At 38.5% G+C, this 16,218-nt stretch overlaps 1 protein-coding gene across 1 annotated transcript in view; it reads right to left on the bottom strand.

The window, feature by feature from the left end:
* Positions 1–9,387: 9,387 nt before the first annotated feature.
* LOC138851227 (mitochondrial amidoxime-reducing component 1-like) overlaps positions 9,388–16,218 on the bottom strand; it is a gene marked incomplete at its 5' end in the record, with an annotated part of 131,661 nt that continues 124,830 nt past the window's right edge. The window contains 1 exon segment of the mRNA XM_070080092.1: positions 9,388–11,052. Coding sequence (XP_069936193.1) covers positions 10,926–11,052 — 127 coding nt within the window.

Raw genomic sequence — 16,218 nt, 5'->3', positions numbered from 1 at the left:
CACTGCAATAGAGAAAAAAGAAGTCCCACTGGGGATCTTCATTGACTTACGTAAAGCTTTTGATACAGTTGACCATGACTTGCTCCACGTAAAATTGTCACACTATGGTATAAGAGGGCACTCCCTCAACTACCTCAAGTCTTACCTCAGCAACAGAAGCCAATATGTGTACGCAAATGGGGCAAACTCTTCTGTACAACCAATTACAGTTGGTGTCCCACAGGGAAGTGTCCTTGGCCCTCTTCTCTTTCTCCTATACATAAATGACCTTCCAAATGCTTCGCAATTACTCAAACCCACACTATTTGCAGATGACACTACATACGTCTTCTCTCACCCGAGCCCAGTCACGCTAGCCAATACTGTAAATACCGAATTACAGAAAATATCTACCTGGATGAGGACTAACAAACTTACACTAAACATTGACAAAACCTACTTCATTCAGTTTGGTAACAGAGCTACAGATGTCCCTCTTAACATAATGATAAATGGATCACCTATCACAAAACTAACAGAGGGAAAATTCTTAGGAATCCACCTTGATAATAGACTCAAATTTCATACACATATACATCAAATTTCTAAGAAAATTTCCAAGACTGTAGGCATACTATCGAAGATACGGTACTATGTTCCACAGTCAGCCCTCCTGGCCCTATATCACTCTCTTATTTACCCCTATCTCACCTATGGAATTTGTGCATGGGGCTCAACAACAATTAACCGTCTCAGACCACTAATTACCCAACAAAAGGCTGCAGTTAGAATGATAACAAATTCTCACTACAGGCAGCACACTCCACCAATATTCAATACACTAAACCTACTCACCATACAAAACATCCATACTTATTACTGCACCTATTACATACATAGAACACTTAACTCTGATATTAACCCTCCCCTCAAACATCTCCTTGCCAACCTCAACAGAACAATTTTCCCGGCCAAGCACGATAAAGGGTTAACCATCTCAGACCACTAATTACCCAACAAAAGGCTGCAGTTAGAATGATAACAAATTCTCACTACAGGCAGCACACTCCACCAATATTCAATACACTCAACCTACTCACCATACAAAACATCCATACTTATTACTGCACCTATTACATACATAGAACACTTAACTCTGATATTAACCCTCCCCTCAAACATCTCCTTGCCAACCTCAACAGAACACATGACCATAACACAAGGCACAGATCACTCTTTGATGTTCCTCGTGTCCATCTCACACTATGCAAAAACTCAATGCACATAAAAGGCCCTAAAATCTGGAATTCATTACCTGTAAATATAAAAGAAACACAACCTGTTTATAAATTCAAGTTTCTTCTCAAAGATTACTTACTCACCCAAAACCAAATAAATACTGAATAACTGAACATTATAAATTGTATATCTTAAATGTTTCTCACAATTATATCACATAAATGTTAAACCTAAAACCCAATCTAACTTTATTATTTTTTAAATACACTACCTAACAGAATCACTACCTAACTGAATGCAACCATATGACCTGTCTTTGTAATACTCACTTGTGCTTTATAGTTATCTGTTTACATTAATGTTTTATCACTGATTTCATCATTGCTTAGTAGCAGCGCTGTATAGTCCTTGTGGCTTAGCGCTTCTTTTTGATTATAATAATAATAATAATCATTGCTTAGTTAATCTTAAGTTAATTTTAAGCCAGCCCGTAATGCTATGCATAGTATAAGTGGCTTTGGCATACTGCTCTTATCTGTATTTTTTTTGTACCTCTGTATGTGTGCACAAATTGGAAATAAATAAATAAATAAATAAATAAATAAATAAATACACATGCTAGAACATATATACACTGCAATAGAGAAAAAAGAAGTCCCACTGGGGATCTTCATTGACTTACGTAAAGCTTTTGATACAGTTGACCATGACTTGTTCCACGTAAAATTGTCACACTATGGTATTAGAGGGCACTCCCTCAACTACCTCAAGTCTTACCTCAGCAACAGAAGCCAATATGTGTACGCAAATGGGGCAAGCTCTTCTGCACAACCAATTACAGTTGGTGTCCCACAGGGAAGTGTCCTTGGCCCTCTTCTCTTTCTCCTATACATAAATGACCTACCAAATGCTTCGCAATTACTCAAACCCACACTTTTTGCAGATGACACTACATACGTCTTCTCTCACCCAAGTCCAGTCACGCTAGCCAATACTTTTTTTTTTTTTTTTTTTTATTATCACACCGGCCGATTCCCACCAAGGCAGGGTGGCCCGAAAAAGAAAAACTTTCACCATCATTCACTCCATCACTGTCTTGCCAGAAGGGTGCTTTACACTACAGTTTTTAAACTGCAACATTAACACCCCTCCTTCAGAGTGCAGGCACTGTACTTCCCATCTCCAGGACTCAAGTCCGGCATGCCGGTTTCCCTGAATCCCTTCATAAATGTTACTTTGCTCACACTCCAACAGCACGTCAAGTATTAAAAACCATTTGTCTCCATTCACTTCTATCAAACACGCTCACGCATGCCTGCTGGAAGTCCAAGCCCCTCGCACACAAAACCTCCTTTACCCCCTCCCTCCAACCCTTCCTAGGCCGACCCCTACCCCGCCTTCCTTCCACTACAGACTGATACACTCTTGAAGTCATTCTGTTTCACTCCATTCTCTCCACATGTCCGAACCACCTCAACAACCCTTCCTCAGCCCTCTGGACAACAGTTTTGGTAATCCCGCACCTCCTCCTAACTTCCAAACTACGAATTCTCTGCATTATATTCACACCACACATTGCCCTCAGACATGACATCTCCACTGCCTCCAGCCTTCTCCTCGCTGCAACATTCATCACCCACGCTTCACACCCATATAAGAGCGTTGGTAAAACTATACTCTCATACATTCCCCTCTTTGCCTCCAAGGACAAAGTTCTTTGTCTCCACAGACTCCTAAGTGCACCACTCACTCTTTTTCCCTCATCAATTCTATGTTTACAATACTGTAAACACCAAATTACAGAAAATATCTACCTGGATGAGGACTAACAAACTTACACTAAACATTGACAAAACCTACTTCATTCAGTTTGGTAACAGAGCTACAGATGTACCTCTTAACATAACAATAAACGGATCACCTATCACAAAGCTAACAGAGGGAAAATTCCTAGGAATCCACCTCGATAATAGACTCAAATTTCATACACATATACAACAAATTTCTAAGAAAATCTCCAAGACTGTAGGCATACTATCGAAGATACGGTACTATGTTCCACAGTCAGCCCTCCTGGCCCTTTATCACTCTCTTATTTACCCCTATCTCACCTATGGAATTTGTGCATGGGGCTCAACAACAATTAACCATCTCAGACCACTAATTACCCAACAAAAGGCTGCAGTTAGAATGATAACAAATTCTCACTACAGGCAACACACTCCACCAATATTCAAAACACTCAACCTCCTCACCATACAAAACATCCATACTTATTATTGCACCTATTACATACATAGAACACTTAACTCTGATATTAACCCTCCCCTCAAACATCTCCTTGCCAACCTCAACAGAACACATGACCATAACTCAAGGCACAGATCGCTCTTTGATGTTCCTCGTGTCCATCTCACACTATGCAAAAACTCAATGCACATAAAAGGCCCTAAAATCTGGAATTCATTACCTGTAAATATAAAAGAAACACTACCTGTTTATAAATTCAAGTCTCTTCTCAAAGATCACTTACTCACTCAAAACCAAATAAATACTGAATAACTGAACCTTATAAATTGTATATCCTATATGTTACTCACAATTATATCACACAAATGTTAAACCTAGGACCCAATCTAACTTTATTATTTTTTTAAATACACTACCTAACAGAATACTCCATTCGACTGAATGTACAGCAATGCAAGCAACCATATGACCTGTCTTTGTAATACTCATTTGTGCTTTATAGTTATCTGTTTACAATAATGTTTTATCACTGATTTCATCATTGCTTAGTTAATCTTAAGTTAATTTTAAGCCAGCCCGTAATGCTATGCATATAAGTGGCTTTGGCATGCTGCTCTTACCTGTATTTTTTTGTACCTCTGTATGTATGTTCAAATTAGTAAATAAATAAATAAATAAGATGAAGTCTGAATCTTGCACTGGAGATTGTGGCAAGAAAGGCTCTTACTCTCGAACTCTCTATTTGTTTTCACTGTTGCACATAAACCTGTCTGTATCTGTCTGCCTGTATATCTGTATCTCTGTGTGTCTGTCTGTCTACTAGTGTGTCTGTCGTTCTGTCTACCTGTGTGTCTTTCTGTCTACCTGTCTTTCTTTATGTCTACCTGTCTGTCTGTGTCTACCTGTGTGTCTGTCTTTCTGTCTACCTGTGTGTCTGTCTTTGTCTGCTTGTCTGTCTCAAAGCCACTCATTAAGAGTGTACTTGGTCTTGAAGATGCCATATTAATAATGATAATAGCAATAATAATCACTGAGGCACATTAAATGTGTATAAAACGTTAATATAGACATTTTGCTTAATCCATCTATGATTTTTTTTTCAAAATTATATAATAAACATGCTACATGACATAAATTAACAAATATGAGATGATTTTCTGGTCGGCTTGACAGTGAACAGGAACCGTTTGTGTCCGGGCTGGTAACAACAACAACAACGTTTGTTTACATAACTCTTGAACATTCTACATTCTCATTCTCTCTCTTGTTTATTCATTTAATCTTGTTTACTCACCTCTCACTCTACATTAAAACTACAGATATTTTAAGGTAAGTAATGAGTGGACACGATTATTATATTATAGCTTAATAATAATAATATTAGTACATATGTATTATTGTAATAATAATGATTATTAATATTATTATTAATTTAGGGCACTGGAGCACAGATCCACTGTATAGCACTTTGTCTGGATTTTTTGGGTTATCCTAGGTAATTTATAATATGTATGATAACTTGACTACGTGTACCAGTGAGAGAGAGAGAGAGAGAGAGAGAGATACAAAGAGACAGCCACATTCGGTCAGCCAACTACCCATCCAGCCACCCATCCAGCCACCCACCCATCCAGCCACCCACCCATCCAGCCAGCCAGCCACCCATCCAGCCACCCACCCACCCATCCAGCCATCCACCCGGCCAACCACAGACCCTACCACCCAACCAGCCAGCCGGATACGTATTACACATGTTCCAGAGTTGTTTCTCTTTACTTAGGGTATAGGTTATACAACATTCTGGCAGAATGACACTACCAGTGGTAGTGTCATCCTGCCGATAATAGTAACATATGATACATATCACTACCATGTATACATTATATACAGTACATAAATAATTAAAATACAACAATAGAAGTAAATTATGGTAAAAAGAATGAAATAATGATTGTACATTACAGTATTATGTAGGTAGTTTATATAGGAAAGTTTTGACATTATGCCCTACCCAATATGTCGGCAATTTTCAAAGGTTCGACTTACGTCCATTTCGACTTACGACCGATTGGTCGGAACCAAGCTTGGTCGTAAGTCGGATGGTAGGTGTACATTGTTGTGGTCTTTGAAGGCGAGATCCTCTCACATTATCTCTCAGGTCCTTCACATTACTTTTCCACTCTATTGTACGGTTAGAATTTGTGGTATACCTTGACACATTTTTAATTTCTTCAAGTTTTCAATATCTGAGTAGTTGAAATTTCTCCTTGTTGAACTTCATATTGTTTTGAGTGGCCCAGTAGAAGATTTGGTTGATGTCCGCTTGGAGTCTCAGTGTCTTCGATGGAGGTCACTGCCATGCTGATCCGGGTATCATCCGCAAAGGAAGACACGGAGCTATGGCTTACATCTCTGTATGTCAGAAATAAGGATGAGGAATAGAATGGGAGTAAGTACTGTGCCTTGTGGAACAGAGCTTTTTTACCATGGCTGCCTGGGACTTTACTCTGTTTACTATTACTCTTTGTGGTCTATTTGTCAGGAAGTTGTTGGCATACGAAGTGTACCTTTATCTGACTATTCATGACAATGTATTATTGTATAGGAATAGAGTGGCAGTGTTGGTAGAATTAAGATGGGTCATAATGGTATCAGTGCTATGAAAGCAAAAGCAAGGAAGTGGGTCTGGTGGCCAAAAATTGACCAAGATATTGCAGAAATGACAAAGAATTGTCCAATGTAAGAATTTTAAGCCAATTTCATCTCTACATGGTCTAGAATGCATATAGATTATGCAGGCCCAGTTGAGGGTAAATATTTTTTGGCAATTGTGGATTCCTTTTCAAAATTCTTAGATGTGCAAGTAACTAGTTCCATGACATCCACAGTTACTACTGAGTTACTGAGGAAATCCTTTTGTAATTTTGGGTTACCAGATATAGTTATGTCAGTTTATGCTGCATACTTTGTGTCACAAGAGCTGGAAGACTTCTTTATTAAGAATAGTACTGAACTTGTTACTCCAGCTCCATCATCCATTGTCAAATGGTCTGGCAGAGAGGGCATTATTATTAAAATAAAAAGAAGCACTAAACCTACTAGGGTCATACAGTGCTGAGCAGAGAGGGCAGAAGGACACTGAAGGAAGGTTTATACAAATTTACAAAAGGATCTCTCAATACTAGACTATGTATGTTCTTGTATAACCATACAAAAACTGTTCATTCTTCCACTGGTAAAAACACCAGCAGAAATGATGTTTAATAGGAATTTTCAAGTCCCAGTAGCAGCTGTTAGAGAAGACAAGTCATTGTCTAACACAGCTGCTGGTGAACTTCAGGGAAATGAGAAGAAATTTCAAGTTGATGAAGTAGTGTATGCCAGAAATTTTGGGGAAGGTGACTCTTGGATAGAAAGGAAGATTGTGGAGGTATTAGGGGTTAGGAATATAGTGTTAATTAGAGCTTTTGGTAATATGATATGGAAAAGGCATATAGACCAACTCATGCTAAGGCTCTGGAGTGATGGAGAGCAAACACTGATTCCAACAGTACTAGAAGCTGTAATAGTGGGTTGATAATTCCTGGTCGGCAAAGGAACAGGACACCTTTATGGTTAGAGGAATTACCCACAATAGATAAAAGTGATAATAAACTTAAGGATCAGGTTAATATGCAGGAAGACCCTCCTGGGAGGTTTGTTGATGAAAACAGCAGTGTGAGACAAGCAGGTTGCACCTCAGGACAGTACCAACGCTCCATCTCTTGGCCATTCCAGAAGTGGTCAAACCTCCAGATATGTTGGGTTTATAAGTAGTTTTGGATAATGAGCTATTCTTTGTATTGTAACAATACCACTTCTTGTGACGATATAATGTAATTTAGAAAAGGAGGAATGTAAGGTGTTGGGAGCAGTGAGAAATTAAATACAGTGGACCCCCGCATAACGATTACCTCCGAATGTGACCAATTATGTAAGTGTATTTATGTAAGTGCGTTTGTACGTGTATGTTTGGGGGTCTGAAATGGACTAATCTACTTCACAATATTTCTTATGGGAACAAATTCGGTCGGTACTGGCACCTGAACATACTTCTGGAGTGAAAAAATATCGTTAACCGGGGGTCCACTGTACTATGTTTATGTTTATTCATTTATGGTTGTGGTGTCTATAGCTGTGTTGCTGTTGTTAAATGGGCCTTGGAAAGAGTACACTTTGTTATCATTACTCTGATAATGATAGATGATAGGAAGAGGATAGGTGTACAAAGAAATAGCAGACAGATTTTCTTTTCTAGGAGATGTACCAAATAATGTAACTTGTACTGAAGCTCCCCTCAAGGAAGGTTCCTTGATGTTGGTGAGGGGCTCTTGATTTAGGGAATTGGATCTGTGCTCCAGTTCCCCAAATTAAGCCTGAATGCCTTCCACATCCCCCCTAGGCGCTGTATAATCCTCCGGGTTTAGCGCTTCCCCCTTGATTATAATAATAATAATTGTACTGAAACTAAATGGTACTCTCAGTGTTCTCAAATCCTAATTGATGTTTACCCAGAGGACTTGGACACTAATTTCTGTACTGAGTTTCAGCAGTTTCACTCATGTGTGTGCCATAAGTTCAATGCAACAAAAAACTGTTAAAACCAGATTCAGTCACACTGAACTTTACAAAACAAATTCAGAAGACAAACTCGAATGCGTATTTCCAAATGCAGACATTGCCTTGCATAGATTTTTAACATTAATGGTCACAAACTGCACAGATGAGCATTCATTTTCTTAGCCCCCAGCATAGTATTAAAATTCCCAAGAGAACATCTATATGCTGGGACAGTCTGGATGCCTTTCCTCTACTAAATATAGAAGCAGATTTGATTACATTGCAGTTACGTTCCTGAAAACGCCGTGTCATATGAACTGAAGAACTTATGGGGAAAATAGGGTTATGTTCCTCAACCCCCCCCCCCAAAAAAAAAAGCCAAACAACTTTTTTTTTTTAAGACATCCAGATCTTACAAAAATAAAAATGATAATGTTGTTTTTGTTGCTTAAGACTACAAATGCAATAGAAATAATAATCTTCTTTCTTTCAACACACTGGCTGTATCCCACCGAGGCGGGGTGGCCCAAAAGGAAAAACGAAAGTTTCTCCTTTTACATTTAGTAATATATATAGGAGAAGAGGTTACTAGCCCCTTGTTCCCGGCATTTTAGTCGCCTCTTACAACAGGCTTACGGAGGAAGAATTCTGTTCCACTTCCCCATGGAGAAGAAATAATATTATTTATATTAAATTGTGGTTGCTGGTGTATGGCAGTGACTGTGAAGAGAAATCTAGAAGCACTGCTTCTAGATTTGTCAGGGTCCTTTTCAGTGAAAATGTCTGATAGTTTAGCAGCAATATGGAACTGCTTACATAACTACTGCAATTTTAGTTGTTTTTATTCAGTTACTACTTCATCATCATCATCTGTTATCTGGCTCCCTTGTATCTGTGCACTGAGCTCTGGCAACATTTCCTTTGGACTCTTGTCTTCATCATCTTCTAAGAGCTCATTCACATCTTCATCCTTCATATCTTCAAAGCCATCACCTGGTAATCTCCTTGCCAACTGAACAATTTCCTAAACCTGACTCTCAAGCAAGGAAAAACCAGTGAAAGAATTGACTATTGAAGGCATGCATTTAATGTTGGCTGGGCCACTTCATTCCAAGCACCTCTAGCACAGCTGATGGCATCTGCAATGTTAAATTTATTACAGAAGCTTGATACGGCCAGGTTGGGGTCAGAGTCCATCCAAATTTTTTCCCCTCCTGCAAACCGAGCGGTGTTTAGTTAATTTTACAAAGTGTTGTATAAAATTGTGATTCAATTTTTCATTAGTGTAATAACCAAAATGTGCTAAATAAATCCATGTAATATAAGGGTCTACTGCAATATCTTTATTTCTGCATGTACAAGGTATACAGGCCTAGCTGACATCAATGACATTACTATACAGAAAGCCCCTTGTTATACCTGAAGAGGGTTTCAAGGGTCAACCCCCCCACGGCCCAGTCTGAGACCAGGCATTTGGGGCAGATTAGGTCAGTTTTGTCCCTGGATGTGACCCACACCAGTCAAGTAACACCCAGATGCCCATTTTGCTGATGGATGAACAGGGACAACCGGTGTAAGGAAACACGCCCAATGTTTCCACCCTTGCCAAAAATTGAACCCAGACACTCAGCATGTGAAGTGAGAGCTTTGCCTATCAGGCCATGAGCCATCCTTGAAGAATTCCTTGCATCTAGATCCCCCAAGATGTTGCTGTGTCTGTCATATGTGATATAAATGGTTTACAAAACAGACTAAGTTGCATAATGAGACATGTGAAACATTTGAGAATCTTTAATGATTCCCAAATGTCAATTTTCTAAACCATTTACAACAACACACTGTCCATACATATTACGGAATGGACGTGAATATGCTGGAAAAATACAGATAAGAATGACAAAGTTAATCCCATGTATCAGAAACCTTTCCTAAGATAATAAACTGAGGGCACCAAATCTGCACTCTCTGGAAAGATGTAGAATTAGGGGATAACATCAAAAGTGAATAAATGGATGACAGGGGCCATGAATAACAAGCTAACAATATCTAACCAAGACAGGGCTCAAGTTAGAAAAAAAATAGTTTTAAAAAAACATGTAGGTTTGATACTAGTTGTGGATAGTGGAACAAACTCCTGAGTAGCATCATCAAAGTGAAATCCTCGAGTAGCTTTAAAAATAGGTTAGACATGTACATGAGCAGGTGAGGGTGGGTGGGAGCTGGCATGGGCCAACAGGCCTGCTGTGGTGCTTCTTCTTATGTTCTTACATTCTCAGAAAAGCCTATTGTTATGCAAAACATTGAGCAAACTTATTCTAGACCTTAAAAATTACATATTGTAACCACAATTTTATTAAGTATAATTAGGATTGTGTGGCAAAGCCGAATGGATATTCCCATGCACACTGTTAGTGCTATGGAAAACTGCTTAACACCCATGAGTTTAGCACTTGCCTTATAAGTTTATTACTTTCCCAAGAACTAATGGTGATGATGAAGTACTATGTGCATTATTATATTAATGGGAAAGAGGAAAACCTGTAGGGTTCATGCAGCACCTGCATGAACTGGAAACATTTAGGTTCAATGTAAGGAAGGAAAAGGCAGGTCAAATTACTTGAATCAATCAGCCTTTCTTGAGGGGGATTATTTATGTATATGTTTGAGAAAAGGGATGAGCAAACTACTGAAAACAATTATTTAAATATAAATAATTAATCAATGAGATTAATAAAGTTTAAACATGTTGTACCAATACCATTCTTCTATCAATGACAAAACTTAATTTATTCTTTCATTTTTGACAATGTCAAATTACCTTTGACATACATTTAATATGGAAATTACACCCTCTACACTTAAAACCACTTATTTTTCACAGTTCTTGTTACAAAAATCTCATCCCCTTCACTGATTAATCCTGGCAGGTCTAGCGCAAGATTTATACCAAGGTGTGGATCTTTGTCTCCTCCAATGCAACGGTATCTGTTTGGAATGAAAAAGAATACACCAATTGAACTGATAAAAGAAAATCCAATATAAAAATTATTAATTCAAATATAAAGCAACTTGACTGCTGTGTACAGGGCTAACAACAACAACTCACATACTCCCTTGTTTATTACAAAAAAAGTGAACCAACTAAACTGATGAACAAATAAATGCTGACATCTCTTAGTGAGGATAGTGAGGCTCAGGCTAGAGTATGTAGGTGAGAGGGGGATTATTTCCCAGTAAAAGTAGACCTTAGACAGGGATGTGTGGTGTCACCATGGTTGTTCAATATACTTACAGATGGAGTAGTAAGGGAAGTGAATGCTCGGGTCTTGGTAGGGTATGTATAAGAAGGAAGTTAAAAGTGAATATAGGAAAGAGTAAGGTGATGAGGATAACAAAAAATTAGGTAACGGAAGATTGGATATCAGATTGGAGGGAGAGAATATGGAAGAGGTTAATGTGTTCAGATATCGGGGAGTGGACATGTCAGCAGATGGGTCTATGAAGGATGAGATGAATCACAGAACTGACGAAGGGAAAAAGGTGAGTGGTGCACTGAGTAGTCTGTGGAGACAAAGAACTTTATCCATGAAAGGAAAGATGGGAATGTATGAGAGTATAGTTGTACCAACACTTGTATGGGTGTGAGGCATGGGTTGTGAATGTTGCAACAAGGAGAAGGTTGGAGGCAGTGGAGACGTCATGTCTGAGAGCAATGTGTGGTGTTGAATATAATGAAGAGAATCCATAGTGTGGAGATTAGGGGGTGTGGGATTACCAAAACTATTATCTAGAGGGCTGAGGAGGGGTTATTGAGATGGTTTGGACATATAGAGAGGATGGAATGAAATAGAATGACTTCGAGAGTACACAAATCTATAGTGGAGGGAAGGCTGGGTAGGGGTTGGCCTAGGAAGGGTTGGAGGGAGGGGGTAAAGGAGGTTTTGTGTGCAAGGGGCTTGGACTTCCAGCAAGCATGCGTGAGCGTGTTAGACAGGAGCAAATGGAGACAAATGGGTTTTTGGACTTGACATGCTGTTGGAGTGTAAGCAAGGTAACATTTATGAAGGGATTCAGGGAAACTGGCAGGCTGGACTTGAGTCCTGGAGATGGGAAATACAGTGTCTGCACTCTGAAGGAAGGGTGATGGTGTTGCAGTTTTATAGCTGTGGTGTGAGCATGCCTCTGGCAAGAGAGTGATGGAGTGAATGATGATAAAATTTTTCTCTTTCGGAACACCCTGCCTTGGTGGGAGGCGGCCAATGTGTTAATAATAGTAATCTCTTACTGAGAATGTTTAACTCTTAGAAAGTTAGAAATGTTTAACTTAATGAGAGAATGTTCTGAGTTAAGAGATGACTGCGAACCTGGACAACAGTGCAGATATCACAGATCTGTGTTCTACATTTTGCATAGCATAAAATATTTATTTACAAGATATAACCAGGAAAATCTTTTACCATTATACACTGAGTGCCTTTAAGATATGCTTATACTCTACAGTAATGACAAAATAATGCAAAATTTGATGGATAATAATAATAATAATAATATCAGTCTAAACACTAAACTGGAAAGTTTGTACAGGGCTGAAAAATTGAAGGGAAATTGTGTAGGTGCAAAGCTGGAGGTTGGGAAGCACCTTATACACCTTTGATTTTGCCCACTTTCAGGTCTCTTCTGGGTTAATTCTGTTGCTCAAATTGAGCAAATTCCTAACTATTTTGCTTGTAGGAATTATCTTATAAAGTGACTAGAAGTCAGGAATATGGCCGTTTTACAAGAAGTCAACAAATTCCAGTTGAAAAACGGAGTTCAAAATCAACACTGCAAGGAGTCAAGCCATTAAAGCAACCTTTCTTATGTCATTAATTACATTTCCAAGCCTCTCCTATATTATATTTGCACTCAATTTTGCATTCTATGGGGAATCACTATGTGGGAGGAACAAGTACTAGGGAGATGTATTCAGGGTGAAGGAATAAGTACTAGGGAGATGTATTCAAGGTGGAAAAACAAGTATTAGGGAGATGTATTCATGGTGAAGGAACAAGTACAGGTTGGCCATCACTAATCCAGCATCATCGGGACCTGTAGGGTGCCGGATTAGTGATTTTGCCAGATTACAGAGCGGTTAGGTTAGAATACACTTAACCCAACAGTGATATTTACGCATCGGCGATTTCACGCACTTTACACCCTATTTTTGGCCCATTCCATTGTTCCAGTCTACCAAACTCATAACTATATTGCTAGTATTCCTTTTATTCTGTTGATTGAGTACAAGAAACCACCCATTCACCTATTTCAACCACCCAATAAAATGGTCAGAAATCAGTAATTTGGCCAATTTCACACAAATTTCAAAAGATGTCAATTTCAAAACAGAGTCCAGAATAAACAAGGCAAACATTCAGTAAGTCGGTCAAGTCATTTAGTAAGTCAGTCAAGTCACTCAGTAAGTCAGTCAAGTCATTAACCCCTAAACTGTCCAAACGTAGATCTACGTTTTTTTTACATGCTTTCAAATGGAGAAAATCAAAGTCAGAGCGCTATGCGCGTAAACATAGATCTACGCTTGGATAGTTTAATGGTTAAGTCATTCTGTCAAAGTCATTCAGTAAGTCAGTCGAGTAACTCAGTAAGTCAGTCAAATCATTTATTTATTTATTTATTTATTAATTTGAACATGATACAATGAAGTACAAAGGAATACAGTTATTACAGTGCAACATGCCAAAGCCCCTTGTATGCAGAACATTATGGGCAGGCTTAAAATTAACTTAAGATTAACTAAACAATGATATATTCAGTGGTAAAAACATTATTGTAAACAGATAACAATTTAGCACAAATGAGTATTACAAAGACAGGTCATATGGTCGTTTACTGTGTTGCTGTGCATTCAGTAGAATGGAGTATTCTGTTAGGTAATGTAATTAAAAAATAACAAAGTTTGATTGGGTCACAGGTTAGACATTTATGAGATACAATAATGAGAAACATTTACGAGATACAATTTATGAGATACGTACAATTATTCAGTATTTATTTAGTTGTGGGTGAGTAAGTGATTTTTGAGAAGAGACTTGAATTTATAAACAGTGTTTCTTTTATATTCACAGGTAATGAATTCCAGATTTTAGGGCCTTTCATGTGCATTGAGTTTTTGCATAGTGTGAGATGGACATGTGTTCTGTTGAGGTTGGTAAGGAGACGTTTGAGGGGAGGGTTTTTATCAGAGTTAAGTGTTCTATGAATGCAGTAGGTGCAGTAATAAGTATGGATGTTTTGTATGGTGAGTAGGTTTAGAGTTTTGAATATTGGTGGAGTGTGCTGCCTGTAGTGGGAAATTGTTATCATTCTGACTGCAACCTTTTGTTGGATAATTAATGGTCTGAGATGGTTTATTGTTGTTAAGCCTCATGCACAAATTCCATAGGTGAGATAGGGGTAAATAAGTGAGTGATATAGGGCCAGGAGGGCTGACTGTGGAACATAGTACCGTATCTTCGATAGTATGCCTATGGTCTTGGAAATTTTTTGGGAAATTTGTTGTATATGTGTTTGAAATTTGAGTCTATTATCAAGGTGGATTCCTAAGAATTTTCCCTCTGTGAATTTTGTGATAGGTGATCGGTTTATCATTATGTTAAGAGGGACGTTTGTAGTTCTGTTACCAAACTGAATGAAGTAGGCTTTATCAATGTTTAGAGTAAGTTTGTTAGTACTTATCCAGGTAGATATTTTCTGTAATTCAGTATTTACAGCATGACTGGGCTCGGGTGAGAGAAGACGTATGTAGTGTCATCTGCAAATAGTGTGGATTTGAGTAGTTGCGATGCATTTGGTAGGTCATTTATGTATTTGAGAAAGAGAAGAGTGCCTAGGACACTTCCCTGTGGGACACCAACTGTAATTGGCTGTGCGGAAGAGTTTGCCCCGTTTGTGTACACATATTGGCTTCTGTTGCTGAGGTAAGACTTTAGGTAGTTGAGGGAGTGCCCTCTTATACCATAGTGTGACAATTTTATATGGAGCAAGTCATGGTCAACTGTATCAAAAGCTTTATGTAAGTCAATGAAGATCCCCAGTGGGACTTCTTTTTTCTCTATTGCAGTGTATATGTGTTCTAGCATGTGTGTAATAGCATCATTAGTATTTTTATTAGGCCTGAACCCAAACTGAGAGGGGTTGAGTATGTTGTGGGAGATGAGGTAGGAATAGATTCGCTTATGAATTAATTTTTCGAAGTCATTCAGTAAGTCAGTCAAGTCACTCAGTAAGTCAGTCAGTCATTCAGTAAGTCAGTCATTCAGTTAGTCATATAAACTAATGTTTACCTCTTTTTCTGTGTACAAAGTAACACTTCATTACAGCTACAGGTTATCTCTTGTCTAATATCTTTGTTTCTTTGTTAATTCTAGGACTTAATTAAGTGCTCATACCTTTTCTTGCTATTCTCAGCAACACTAGTATGGCTACTGGGTGTCATGATTGCTTGGCAGATACAAGATATAGTAATTAAAATATCATAACACAATTAACAAACACAGCTGTCTTGTAGCAGAGAAAGACTGGACACGTATGAATAATGAATGCTGGGATGGTGGGGTGGTGTCAGGGAGTGGCAGGGGATGGCGGGAGGGCTTCCCGGCTGCTCCACAACAAGGCAGCCGCTTGAGCAAAAGAGAAATTTTTTTTCCCTCCCACAAACTGAACCGTGTTAAATTAATTTTACGACATGTTACATAAAATTGTGCCGCAATTCTTCTATCGTGCAATACCCGAATCGTGCCAAATAAACTCGTGCTAAATGACGGTCTACTGTATATCCATTTAGAAAGGTGTTTCTGGATCTGCAGTAAGGATGTGGAGCTATGGACAGATATCAGGAAAGTACTCTGGAGGTTAATAAATAATAAGCATGAAAACAAAGAGGAACTATTGGATAGTCTACCCAGAATATATAGAGCATGGAAGGATGAGAGAGCAATAAAGTTTAACATTCAGAATGCCCAGTCTACAACAGTTGACCCAAAAACAGACACCCACTGGTGTTCTATACCACTGAGAAAAGTATTCTTATGTAATTATCGTACAGAGATGAGATGCACACCAAAATGTTGCCAGATGTTTGCTCTATTTTTCAGT

This window comes from Cherax quadricarinatus, unplaced genomic scaffold, assembly GCF_038502225.1.
Source record: "Cherax quadricarinatus isolate ZL_2023a unplaced genomic scaffold, ASM3850222v1 Contig142, whole genome shotgun sequence".
Lineage (NCBI taxonomy): Eukaryota > Metazoa > Arthropoda > Malacostraca > Decapoda > Parastacidae > Cherax > Cherax quadricarinatus.
Note: the sequence above shows the minus strand (reverse complement) of the source record. Positions and strands in the feature narration are given on the sequence as shown.